Source organism: Sylvia atricapilla, chromosome 18 (genome assembly GCF_009819655.1).
Source record: "Sylvia atricapilla isolate bSylAtr1 chromosome 18, bSylAtr1.pri, whole genome shotgun sequence".
NCBI lineage: Eukaryota > Metazoa > Chordata > Aves > Passeriformes > Sylviidae > Sylvia > Sylvia atricapilla.
In genome coordinates, this window is record NC_089157.1 from 10,811,648 (window position 1) to 10,824,440 (window position 12,793).

At 48.5% G+C, this 12,793-nt stretch overlaps 1 protein-coding gene across 1 annotated transcript in view; it reads left to right on the top strand.

The window, feature by feature from the left end:
* The first annotated feature begins 816 nt into the window (after window positions 1-816).
* Window positions 817-12,793, top strand: part of CACNG4 (calcium voltage-gated channel auxiliary subunit gamma 4) — a 43,092-nt gene continuing 31,115 nt past the window's right edge. Inside the window, 1 exon segment of the mRNA XM_066332384.1 lies at window positions 817-1,039. Coding sequence (XP_066188481.1) covers window positions 817-1,039 — 223 coding nt within the window.

Genomic DNA, 12,793 nt, shown 5'->3' on the forward strand with positions numbered 1-12,793 from the left:
TCCAAACAGGAGCAAACCAGCAACCCAAATACTTGCCTACAACTCTTGTGTGATTAATGGCAGAGTGAGGCTGCAGGAGGAGATCAGGGCTCAATCCCCTCCGTGGCTCTGCTGTAGCTCCCTGGCAATGTGGGCATCTTCTTGGAACTGCCTCATCCCCCTGTGTTTGGCACCGTTTCCACGGTGATTTCCAGGGCAGCCCATGCAGCAGGAAAGGTGTGCAGAACCCGCCCAAGAAAGAGCAGTGAGGGCGCAGAGCTTCGCACCTCTAGAGTGGCCAAGACCTCCCTGCTCTTCAAAAAAACCATCCCGGCGTGCTGCAGGGCTGAGAACCAACCCGGTTCACACTCACACCTCCATCCCCCGTGAATTTCACAGAGTGACGGGACGATTTGGGTCGGAAGGGACCTCCGAGCCCATCTGGTTCCATTAGACCAGGTAGCTCGGAGCCCCGTCCAGCCGCCCTGGAGCACTTTGCCGGGCTGGAACACGTCAGAAGCCGGCTCACACCCGAGAGCGGAGCGATGCTCCGCGGGCGCGCTCCGGGAGCCGGGGCCGCTCCCTCGTCACGTCGGGGGATGCTCGGCGCCTCCGGTCCTGTCGCCGGCCGGCCGCGTGTCCCCGCCCGTGGCCGGTGCTGCGCGGCCGGGGCGGTGTCGGGGGCGCGGCCGGCGGCGGAGCCCGGCCCCGCGGCGGCGGCAGCGGCTCCCCCCGCCCGGTTCCCCCCGCCCCGTGACTCGGAGGCTCCCGCGGGCGCGGCGGCTGCCGGGCGCTGTCGTGCGGCCCCCCGCGCCCGTGCGGGGACTATGAAGCACCATGGTGTGGTGTGACCGTGGCGTCCAGATGCTGCTGACCACGGTGGGAGCCTTCGCCGCCTTCAGCCTCATGGCCATCGCCATCGGTACCGATTACTGGCTCTACTCCAGCGCCCACATCTGCAACGGCACCAACATCACGACGGACGAGGCGCAGGGGCCGCCGAGGAAGGCGCGGGGCGATCTCACGCACTCGGGGCTCTGGAGGATCTGCTGCCTCGAAGGTACCGGGGCCGCGCCGGGGATGGGGGGAGCGACTTCCCCGGGGGATCCGGCCGAGAGCCCGGAGCCGCCGGGCACAGCCCGGGCACAGCCCGGCACGGCCGGAGCCGGGGCTGAGCCCCGCCGGAGCCGGGGCCGGAGCCGCCGCCGCTGCCTCGGACATGGCCGAGGAGGAGGAGGAGGAGGAGGATGGCGTTACCGTGGCAACCGGCATCTCCGACATTGCCATGGGAACCGGCGGCGGGATGCGGAGCGCTGCCCAGGGAGCGCTGCCCAGGGGGCACCTCGCTCCGCCACCGGGCCTTTTGGGGGCTCCCGGCCCGGGTTCGGGTGCTCTGGGTGCCCTGCGGGACTTCACCTCTCCCCCCAGCCTGGGGCTTGGGAGCTTTGGGGCTGAGGCACAGCTCCCGGGCAGGACAGCGGGAACTCCAGTTCCTCCCAGTCTGCCCCCAGACACACACCGGCAGCTCGGCTGAAGGAGGTGTTGCCACCCCTCGGGTGCTCGGGGTTCCTCGATAGAGCCCTCGGGCCAGGCTGAAGGGCAGGAACAATCCGGAGATGGGTGGTTTTTCGGCCGAGCAGCAGCGGCAGCCCGCTCCCCGCGCAGGCCGAACATGTGGCTCCCGCTCGGAAAATGGAGTTGTAGCCGAGGCGCGGCGGTAACCGCGGGGACAAAGAAGCACATGGGTGTTGCGAGGGTTTGGCAGAGCGGGTGGCAAAAAGCCCTGATGAGAAAGCACATCGGTGAGCCGGGAGCGCGGGGCTCCGGCCCCGGGAAAGCCGCACAGCGCCGGGAGAGGGACGGGCGATGGCAGCGGTCCGTGCCCTGAACCCCGCACTGCTGCTGCTCCTTTCCCTCTGAGAACGGCCTCGGAGCATCCGTGCTGCTGGGGAAAGGGAGAGTCCGGGAAAGGGAGAGTCTGGGGAAAGGGAGAGTCTGGGAAAGGGAGAGACTGGGGAAAGGGAGAGACTGGGGAAAGGGAGAGTCTGGGGAAAGGGACAACCTGGGGAAAGGAGAGACTGGGGAAAGGGAGAGACTGGGGAAAGGGAGAGTCTGGGGAAAGGGAGAGACTGGGGAAAGGGAGAGACTGGGAAAGGGAGAGACTGGGGAAAGGGAGAGACTGGGGAAAGGGAGAGACTGGGGAAAGGGAAGACTGGGGAAAGGGAAGTCTGGGGAAAGGGAGAGACTGGGGAAAGGGACAGCCTGGGGAAAGGGACAGCCTGGGGGAAAGGGACCCTGGGGGAAAGGGAGAGACTGGGGAAAGGGACAACCTGGGGAAAGGGAAGTCTGGGAAAAGGGAGAGTCTGGGGAAAGGGACAGTCTGGGGAAAGGGACAATCTGGGGAAAGGGACAGTCTGGGGAAAGGGACAATCTGGGGAAAGGGACAACCTGGGGGAAAGGGAACCCTGGGGGAAAGGGACAGCCTGAGGAAAGCGACAGCCTGGGGAAAGGGACAGCCTGGGGGAAGGGACAATCTGGGGAAAGGGACAGCCTGGGGAAAGGGGGACCCTGGGGAAAGGGGGAGCAGAGGAACGCTGTGGCTTGTGCCCAGCTGTTGGTGGGGGCACAGGAGCCCCGCTCCCCACAGGGATGATGTGTTTGGGCGGGCTGCTGTGCACCTCGCTCCATCAGCACACGGCAACTTTTGCAAACGCGGCTTTGTGCTTTATTCCAGCTGACAGACGGCTCAGCTCAGGCGAGCCCGGCTCCGGTTCGGAGTCGCAGCTGTGTTCAGATGGGTTTTTTTTCTCCCCTGAAGAGGTTGTGGCGTGGTAGAAAACACCTCATTCTCGCGTCTGTTCTCATCTTCTCCTTTAGCTAATGATTTAAGGCTACAGTGTAACATGATTTTTCTCTTAAAATACCGGATTTGCTGCCCAGTAATAGTGGGCACACATAGAAGAGCTGTAGGAAAAGGAAATATTTTAGATGCTAGCGAGAGAAAGAATTATTGAAATGTGAAGGTTTATGGGTAATAGCGATGCTTGGCTTTATGACTCTTAAAGGAAATCTAACACTCAGCATGGGCTTTTATGGCACCTGGAAAATGAGGGCTTGCATCTGAGAGCTCCTGAGTTTGCTTGAGAGGTGCTGAGCATCCTCCACTTGAACTGAATCTTGTGATCTTCACTGAGCTTGTTCCAAGTGCCTTCAGCCTCCGTTTTTCATGGAAAATAAGTTTGTCTGCATCTTGCAGGAGTCGCTGAGCTTGTTCAGCTAGGCTGGAACCTGTCACCTCCGGGAAAAAAAAAAAAAAAACTCTGAGCTTCCCAATGGCAGGATTTCTGTGTGGTCTCACAGAAGTGAAGTGCAGCGGCTTTGGCTGAACCTGGTGGGATTTCTGCCTGGCTTTCACCTGCTCACAACTTTATTTAGGAGAGGAGCAGTCAGGGGAGCTGTGAGGAAGGGCAGTGTTGAAGCAGCTCCCAGTAAAGTGGCCAAGCTCCAGCCTGGTGACTCCTGGCACTGCCCAGGGAATTTGCTGAACAGTTGCACCCAGGAGCTGTGTGCAAGTGAAGCTCAAACCCCCATGGGTTTGGGGGATAAAAAGGGGCGTTTCATGGCACTCATCAATCCGACAGGCAGGGAGCTGTTCTTCTCAACATTCAATGCTCGTAATCGAATTATAAAGTTACAGTTTTTAAAGTTGTCAAATATGTGCTAAGAATGCCCAATTTGAGAAAGCTGTCATCTGTTCACAGAGCTGAGGGAGCAGAGACTACATTCTCTCCTCCTTTTTCAGTATGTTCTGTTTTGTAAGATCAAATCTATAGAAACAGTAAATTATTCATGTTTTAAACCATGCCATGGGACTTGGATTTCAACATGGAACCATTCCTTTGTTTTATAAAATAATAAAACCATTTCTAGAAGCTCATTTAAAACAACACTCCCTTGACCATTGCAGAGACTCGCTGGTTTGAAGTGGCTGAGTCTTTTAGTAATCTAAAGGTAATATTGCAATCCTGAGGAGATACATAGCAGGAGAATAACTTCAGTTATGGATTTTTATATGTGATTAAATGGTCTGGCTTCAAACCTAGTTTTGGAAATCTTCTGGTGTTTTGGAGATATTATTGTTAAAACCTCCCCAATTTATTTTAATGGTCTTTATTGCCATTTCACTCTTATGTCAAAAACAAATCTGAGACACAAATAGGCAGAAGCTGAAAATGCCTTAAACAGCCTCTGAAATTGCTTTTGACATACATAAAGCATTTTGCTGAGCTAATTTCAGGTCAATTGAAATTTCCCAGTAAAATGTTTCTCAGCTCTATCAATAAAACAACCTGTGTGCTGGATTTTGAGCAATCACCTGTTCTGCAGCCCCAATTCCAAGACTTCAAACAAAATTGCTGAAACAGGATATAAAAGGATAACCTTATAATTCAATTATCAGGTGCTCCTCAAGGTTTTCCTGTTTTTTTCCTTTGAAACAATATTTTACAACAAATTGGCGTCGTAATTGGAGCGATACAGCTTAGGGATCAAGCATATTATCTTTGTTTGGAGCTGCAGGGATGAAATCATGTTTCAGTAGTAGTTGATACTACTATGGAGCTTAGTCACTCAGAAGCAGAGTTAATGATGCATCAGTCAAACTCTTGCCTGTCTAATCCCAATTTTGCTCTTTTAGCTTGTTTGTCAAAGGTGGAGGCAGGAGGTTCATTGAGTGGATTTTGAATAATTGCACTGTTTCTGCGTGGATTTTTAAGTTGTATCCAAAGGTAACTGCCTTTGGTCGGAAAGTGAAGTTATCCCTGGTGTGGACATGCAGGACAGAAGTGGCTGAGCCTCTGAAGAGCAGGGTCTTGCAAACACAGCAGGTGCTGTGAATAACCATTCTGTGGTCAAGCTAACCCCAGAAAGGGAGATTAAACCACTCTGATGTCCCAGCAGCCTCAATTCCTGTGGGAAATGTGCAGCACAGCTTCCTAAGCCTCTCACAGCCTTGCTCACCAGGAGGATCTGATTAAAATATTTGCCTAGGAAAAACACAATGTTAAAAACACCACTTTATCCAGTGAAACTGCTTATCTTGGTGAACAATCGTGCTGGAGTTAATAGGACAGCTCACAATAGAGCGCTCTGCAGGCTCTGTGACATCAAGATAGGAAATCAAGTCATGTACTTGTAATTTAAATTTATTCAAAGAGTATTTTATTAAACACTTCAGCACACGAATCTCTTTGAACCCATTGTGTCTACTGGTTTTTTTTTTTAGTATTCCCTGTTTGCCATTTACTTTTTCAAGTGGTGCAATTGGCTGTTTGGTTCACGTGGGCCCACGTGTCCTTCGTGGCTGCATGGCTGGAACCTTTATAAACGGGAGGAAGGGCCGAGTAAATCATTTATGATTTGAAAAACTTGCACAAATGCACATTTGCACAATTATTTGCAAGTCTTCCAGCTTGGGTGAATGCACACAAACACGGGAGCGGAGGCGCCCGCATGCGCCGCCTCCATGGATACTCCTGAAAACAAAATAAAAATGCTTATACCGATGTTTGAGGCGAGCAAATAAAGGCAGGCTGCTACCCATCACTACTGCAAATTCACGGCTCATCCGAAAAGAATGAATATTCCTTAGTATTCCCCAAGCAGAGCGATGAAGCTCCGGCAGCACCGCTCTGTAATAAGCTGAATACAAGGCAGACTTTTCATCCCAGTGCTGTGTGGCAGAAGTGTTATTTGGCGTAGAGCAAATGTTAAATCACTCTGAGATCAGGCATGACCTGCCTCGGAGGCTGTGTCCACAGGCACATTATGAGGTGCTTGCTCTGCTCAGTCTGTGCACATGAGCCTGTGAAAGAAAAGTGGTTGCAAGGAGAACACACAAATGGGGGTTCTCTGCTCTGAAAAACTCGTTTGGTGATGCTGTAGCCTATTTCCAGGGCAATGTCTAGGTACTATTGCACCCCTGAAGAGCTTTCCCCCATGAATCTTTCAACACGAGCATAAACCCAACAGTGAAGAGCTTTGCTGGGGTTCAGACCATGCTTTCACTCTTCCATTCCATCCATCCTGCTCATGCCATCCCTGTTTCCTTGGTAAAACACACGCTCTTGAGAAGGTCCCTGTGCCTTACTCACTGTTTTTAGGAGCAATTCTTAGCACTCTGATATCAGCTTTGCAATCCTCCCTGAAGCAGAGCAGTTTTGCTGGCAACTGATGGAGTGATTTTTTTTAAACAGCCTTTTTAGGTTAATTGTTTTTTTTTTCTTTTCGGGAGCATTCCATTTGTTAGAGTTTTTGAATTTGGAGCTGCCTTTATGGACCTAGAGTTCAATCCCTTCAAAGTATTGTCCATAGTATAAAATACTTTAAAAGACTGAGAGATTTGGTGCTGGAAGACCTGTCAGCAGAGGATGGGTTAAGGTATTATCTATTCTCAAATGAAAAAAAAAAAAAAAAAAAAGCATGTGTCTCCTCAATGCACCTCTTTGAACATTTGTACAGAGGCTCTCAAATGATCTTATTGATGACACAAAACATCCATTCTTCCCTGCTCTATGAAACAGGGATCTGAAGCTAATTGACTGAATATATGTCACTTTAATGAATTAATTTGCTTTCTTGAACTCGATCTACTCTATAGCCAGTAGGGAGCTATCAGGCTGCATGAATTCAGGTTTTGGGTTTTTCTCAGATATCCCAGTGCAAACTTAGACCCCAAAGACTCTGTGTATTAGAGATGCTCCCCGAAGGCTGCAAACCAACCAAAGCACATTTGTAATCCAGCAGTAAAGCTCTTTCTGCTGTGCAGGACGCAATGGGGAGAATATTAACCCCACCTCGATTTCAGGATTGTTCTGAGGAGGCTTCAGGAATGTTTTGTGAAGAGTCAGGGAGGCGTTGGGTTGTACAAACAGGATCCTCGTGGCTGTGTTGTGCTGCAGTCACTGTTTTATTCTGTGTATAGCTGCGCTGCGTGTTCTGAGGACTTGACAGATGGCATTTGTGGTAGGATCTGTCAGAGCCATAGTAACTCATTTTGGGGTTTGTGGGGACCTTTGCAAGGATGTGATGCAGTCTTTGGGCTTCGTCCAGCAGCTGTTACCTTTAACTGACCTTCTCCCACGGGCTTTTATTGCTCCTTTGCCCTGCCTTCTGACAGCTCTGCTGACCCTCACCAGCATAAACTGGTAAAACAATCAATACCACAATGTGGGGATTTTTTTGCTCCTGTGAAATTTCAACAGTGATTATTCCTCCAGTACATCCTGTCCCTTTTGCTGGGTCACACAGTGTCACCTCTGCTCAGGTCATCCTGTCCCACCTGTAGCTTCAGTCGTCCTGCCAGGTGCGAATCACCTCATTAAAAACTCGGGAAGAATGGGAGGGTACCTGATGTCTCCATCCTGTAGTCTTGTGTATTCTTCCAGAAAGAGAGGGGAAAAAAAAGAACAAATATTAGGAAGGGAAGCAAGTGCTTTCATCTCATCTCTAATTCCTTTGAGGAGGCAGGAGTACTTAGGTACTGAGTGTAATCTGAAGTCTGTTATTAACACCTCTCAGCTCCCAGGTATTTAGTTGGTGTCTCTGTGGTTTATGCCTTAAAGAGCAGCAATTTCTGTAGAATTTCTGTCTCCCCGAACTGCAAATGGGGAGGAAGGGAGGAGGAGGATGATGAGCTTGTGGCTCTGGGCTTTTATAGGTTTCCTGCTTGATCTGGGGCCAGTCACTTCATCTTCCTGCCCCTGACTAAGAGGGGTAACTGTGCTTCCTTTCCACCCACTTCCCTCTCCTTCTAATAATAAAATGGGAAGGGAGATGTGGAGAAACTGGGACACAGGGAGAGGGCTGCCCAGCTCGGGGAAGATGCATGAACACGGCTTTAACTGGGTTTGAAGCGTTTTGCTTGCAACTGATGTTTTATACATGCAATATTTGGTGTTTAAGCGTGTCTTCCTTGAGGGACAGGATTAAGTCTGATTCTCCACCTACGAAAGTTAACTGCTTTCTAGGAAGGCGGTGGAGTTATGCCAATCTGAGGCCAATCTAAGAGAAGGGATCGCGGATTTGTCCCTTCAATTGGACCTTTTCCTGCTGGTCCTTCTTTTCTGAGCCAAGGCTCATCTCAGGAAATAAATCAAACTATCAAACTGAAAAACCGGTCCTGCTTCCAAACATTACTTGGTGCTTATCTTCATTTTAGATTTCTGTTTACTGCTATTTATTATGTCTCAGATTTATGGTTCGGCATCCAAATTCTTCCCAACAGATGGCAAGGCAGGATGCACAGGAGTAGTAAAATAAACAGGATAAATGCACAACTGCCCATATGTCTGAGAGGCTGATACACATTTATGACTTCAGAACAAAAGGGTGTTTGCAGCAGACAGCACCAGTGCTGGGCAGGACTTCATTTTTTTTTTTCCTCCTTTTTTCTGAAGCCTCTCACTTTTTCAGTGTGTTTTGATCAGTTAAATTGCAATATATTTTATCCTCCCTCCTCTATTCCCAGATAGTTCTTTCCCTTGTAGTTATTTGCCTCCACTCCCAAAGCACATCAGTTCATTTTATCTTCAACATTTTGACGTGGAAGGTGGCTCTTTCCTGGCCTTCAGCTTGTGTTTTTTCTTTCACTGTGCCTGTGACTCTTTCAAGGGGCACACAGAGGTGCTGAGGACCACAGCAACATTTGAGACTCTCTCTCTCTATTGAGATTTATCATAATATTAATGACAAGTGGCCTCTCTGCTATCTCAAAATAGCAAGCCCCCGGCAAGCTGCCTGCAGGATGGATAGCCCAGCCCAGACAGACTTAGCTAGATTTCCCTTCACATCTGGGGGCATTTTTGCCAGTTGTTGCATGCTGGGAGTCCAGTGCAGTGGCAGCGTTGAAGCAGTTCCTGATTTAGCCTGGCAGATAGTCCAGCCCCTCGTTCTCCTCCTTCCCGTGGCATCCTGTCAGCTCAAACAGCTTTGTTCTCTTCCTCTTTTTTCCTCCCCTTGCCGAAATGTTGTAACCTTCCTTCTGCTAAGGAGATGCCTTTGAAATGAGCTCTTCAATGACAGTGTCCTTCTTTCAAAAATGAGTAGGTACTGCCCTGGGTAGAAATTTAAGATTTTTTAAATTCTCTTCTGAACTCTTGACCATCTCTGTGCCATCCTGCCCATGAAAAACATGTAATCACTTACTTGTCCAAAGGTATAATCTGGCTTCTCTTTTTCTCTCCCTGTTTTACTTGTTTCCCAGGATTTATCCTGCCTACTTAACAAATAACCCTGTAAATTCTTCTTCAATAGAATTGAGCCATTTCTTGTCAAATATAACCCGTGAAGGAATGATAGATTATAAACACACAGTCAGGATGGAAGAGATGGGTGAAGGGAGAGCACGTTATGGAATTACAGTATTTCCTGTACCAATTGCCAAGCCCTGATACAAATTAACCTCTTATATTGTTCTTTTTCAAGCATTCCGCCTTTTAATTGCTGTTTTGGAATTGTGCCACTTAGTTGTGCCCTTTGAATGTTTCTCACTTAGCCAGTCCTGTTAGCTTGATAATGCCAAATGTTTCTGAGATATTCAGAAGCTGAACATCCCGTGCTCGAGTGGGAGAGGGACCCAGCTCAGGCAGGAATTAGCACCCTTGTTTAGCTGCCAGGGCTTTTTTTTTTTTTTCAGATTAAGTTAATAACCATTTTTAAGTCACTGCCAATTCTCTACCGGGTTTCAGATCAGTTGCCTCCCATTTATACTTCTTAAATGATGCAGTTTTGTGTGGAATATGGATGACTGGATATTTTCTCCTGTCCAAATATATAGCATTCAATAACAGTGGGGTTGTTATTGTCTTCCTCACATCCCAGAGGCACAGTTTATCTCTTGGTGCTGCAAGGCATTAAAAAGGAACCGTGGCATGTCACAATTATGACTTGAAATAGGATCTTGCCAGAGGAACATTGCCTAAATGTAATCAAATCTAAACTATAACTTATTGCAAATACCTATCAGAGCTGTGCACACCTATCTCACAGCTCGCTGCCTATCAGTGATAGCTGATAGCAAGGCTCTGGATGATTTTGTTGGAAGAATTGTCATGCTGTTGGGGTTTTTTAGAGCTCAGCCCTCAGCATTCAACCGCCTGCAAGCAAATGAAATAACAAACTCTCGGTGCTGGAAGACCTTGTGACTGTTTAGGCTGAGCTTTCAAAGGTATATCCAGATATGAAAGTTTGTGATACTCCTCCGTGCATGACTCACTAATGGCAGTAGTGGGCTTTAATCATCTTTGTCCAGTGGATATTCTAAATTCAAGTAAACCACAGCAGCGCTCCTTTACATAATGCATATATTTTCATGCAAAATTCGCTAGACTTGGTTTCTTTGTGCGTTAGATTGGTTTTAGAGCCAGATGATGAAACAGCAAGTTGCATTGTGTCACATCACATTTTCATCCACGGGGATTGTGAACAGGGTTGAATCCCTGAAATTCACTGAACAGAGCCGTGTTACTGGAGCCAGTGAAGCCAATAGCCCAAAATGGGTTGTTAAACTCCAGATATGGCTCTGCTGAGTGTGGGAAGGTGATTTGCAGGCAACTGTGAACACCCAAAACTTCAGGAATTTGATTTCCATTGCAGAGGGAGAGCTCCAGACTCTGCTTCCTCCCGGATTTCACATCTCCTGTTCCCACTCTGCCACCTGATGTACACCTGAAGGCAGTTTATTCTGTACAGTTGGAGTTCAGGAACAATATTAACAATAATAACAATATTTCAACTGGGTTTTATTAGGGGAACTTTGGAAAATGTCAGTATCAAGCAGAGCTCTCCTAACCATGATAAAACATCAATTAACAAATCTGGAAGCTCAGTAACATTTAGGAAATGTTTCTTACAACTGAGCTGCTAACCCAAAGCAGTTGGGTCCTCACCCTCATCCTTCTGCCACTCAGCAGGGGCTCAGTTTTTGCCATGACGGCGATTTGGGGTCACCAGAGTGCTCTTTGCAGACAGACTGACCCCTTCCAGACGGAGCAGTAGGACACAGACAGCTCCAGCCCAAAAGCCCCTCTGCACACACTGAACCCAAGCCAACGAACGTAGCAAGAGGCTGAGTTTCTTGGCTCGTGCTTGGAGCTGCTTGAACGTTCCCACCTTGTGTTTGGATCAGAGCTGGTCCACATCCCCTCAGCTCTGCCCACTGTGAAAACACGTTTTTGTCTGTCGACAAAATGTGCTCCGAGGCAGCGAGCAGATTTTCCAAAGGCTGAGGCTTCCGAACTCTTATCCAAGCTTGCATTGCGCTGAGAGTCAACCAGGTTTCATTTTTTTAACTTATTTGGTAGTTTGAAAAGATATTTATCCAAGACAGTGCCAATAAGCGCTGGCTGTGAGATTAAACACCCCCCGTGCTGTGCTCCAGAGGATGGGAAGAGTTTCTCCTTTGCTCTGCACCTTTTGCTGTGCTCTTGTCCTTTGCCTTTAGCGCTGACAAACGCCAACAGTTCCAAGGTGCTTTGAGATCCTTAAAGGCCCGAAATAAACCATGTAGCATTTAGGAGTGGTGTTCACAGCACCACTTCTAATTACAGCCCTTCGAACAATTCATTTGCAGCGTCCCGCTACGGTTGTCGCTTATTAAAACAGAACCCTCTTTATGGTTTGGTAGCAAATTAATAGGGGAGGCCACAGCTATCCTGTTCCATCCCATGCCTTTGAAAGTGGTTTACCTTCACAATTTGCTTTCTAGGGATATTTCCCTTGTTTTCACTCGTGCTCTGGTCTGATTTTTTAATGACTTACTCGGCGTCTCTCGGTAGCCATTTCCCAGTGACCTTTTTGCTCGTTTTATTTTAATTTCTGTGTAAATGGCAGCATTCGAGCTGGAGACATTCTTTGGGCACAGCACAAAAACCCCATAGGGAAGGGAAAAAACAGGCCAGAAATTTTCCACCTGAATTTTAATCATTAACCCAAAGGCTTTGGCCACACAAAGAGCTCAGCTCACGCACCAGAGCTGGATCCTGCTCCCAGGATCAGGGCCAGACCTGGGCAGCTGGACCTCACCATCAGCATCTCCAGGCATCAGCACTGGATGCAGCTACTCCCACAGGTTATCCCATTTTCTGGCACGACTGCCGTGCCCCAGGAGGGCTGAGCAAGTGCTTGCAGCTGGCCAGAATATGGGCACACAGCTCCTAATGCTGATTTTATAGCATTAATGTGCACCTGTTTTGGTGGCCAACTGGCACTGCGCTCAGCCTAAAATGTCTGTGTAAGCTCTGCATTAAAAGAGGCATAAGAATTAGCATGTATCAAACATGTCATTAGACACGTGTCTGCTAGACATATGCAGGATAATGAATATGATCACAAGAATAAATTAATACCGAAAATATTTTTTATACGCGTGCACACTCAAAACGGGGTAGGAACTAAGTGACACTTGTGTCACCAGTTTATAATTAAAATGCAGTGCTTGAATGGAAATGTAAGCTTCAATTAGCCAGCACGACCCTGCTTCCGGCTTTACTTCCCACTGAAAAGCAACGATAACAAGCTCACATTTATCAGAGTTTTTTCCTGGAGCTGTGCACTGAAACATGCTCACATCTGAGCCCTTTCACTGAAGACATTTTTTTGCTTCAGCAGTTTGGCATGCCATACAAAGGCTCTCTGATTTTTAGTGATGTTCACCTCCTCTTACATAAAATGTTTTCTGTGCATATTATTTGGTTTTAGTTAAAGTCCAGGTGCACGGGTTACTGAAGAACCAAAGGGATGGCTCATCACAGAGCAC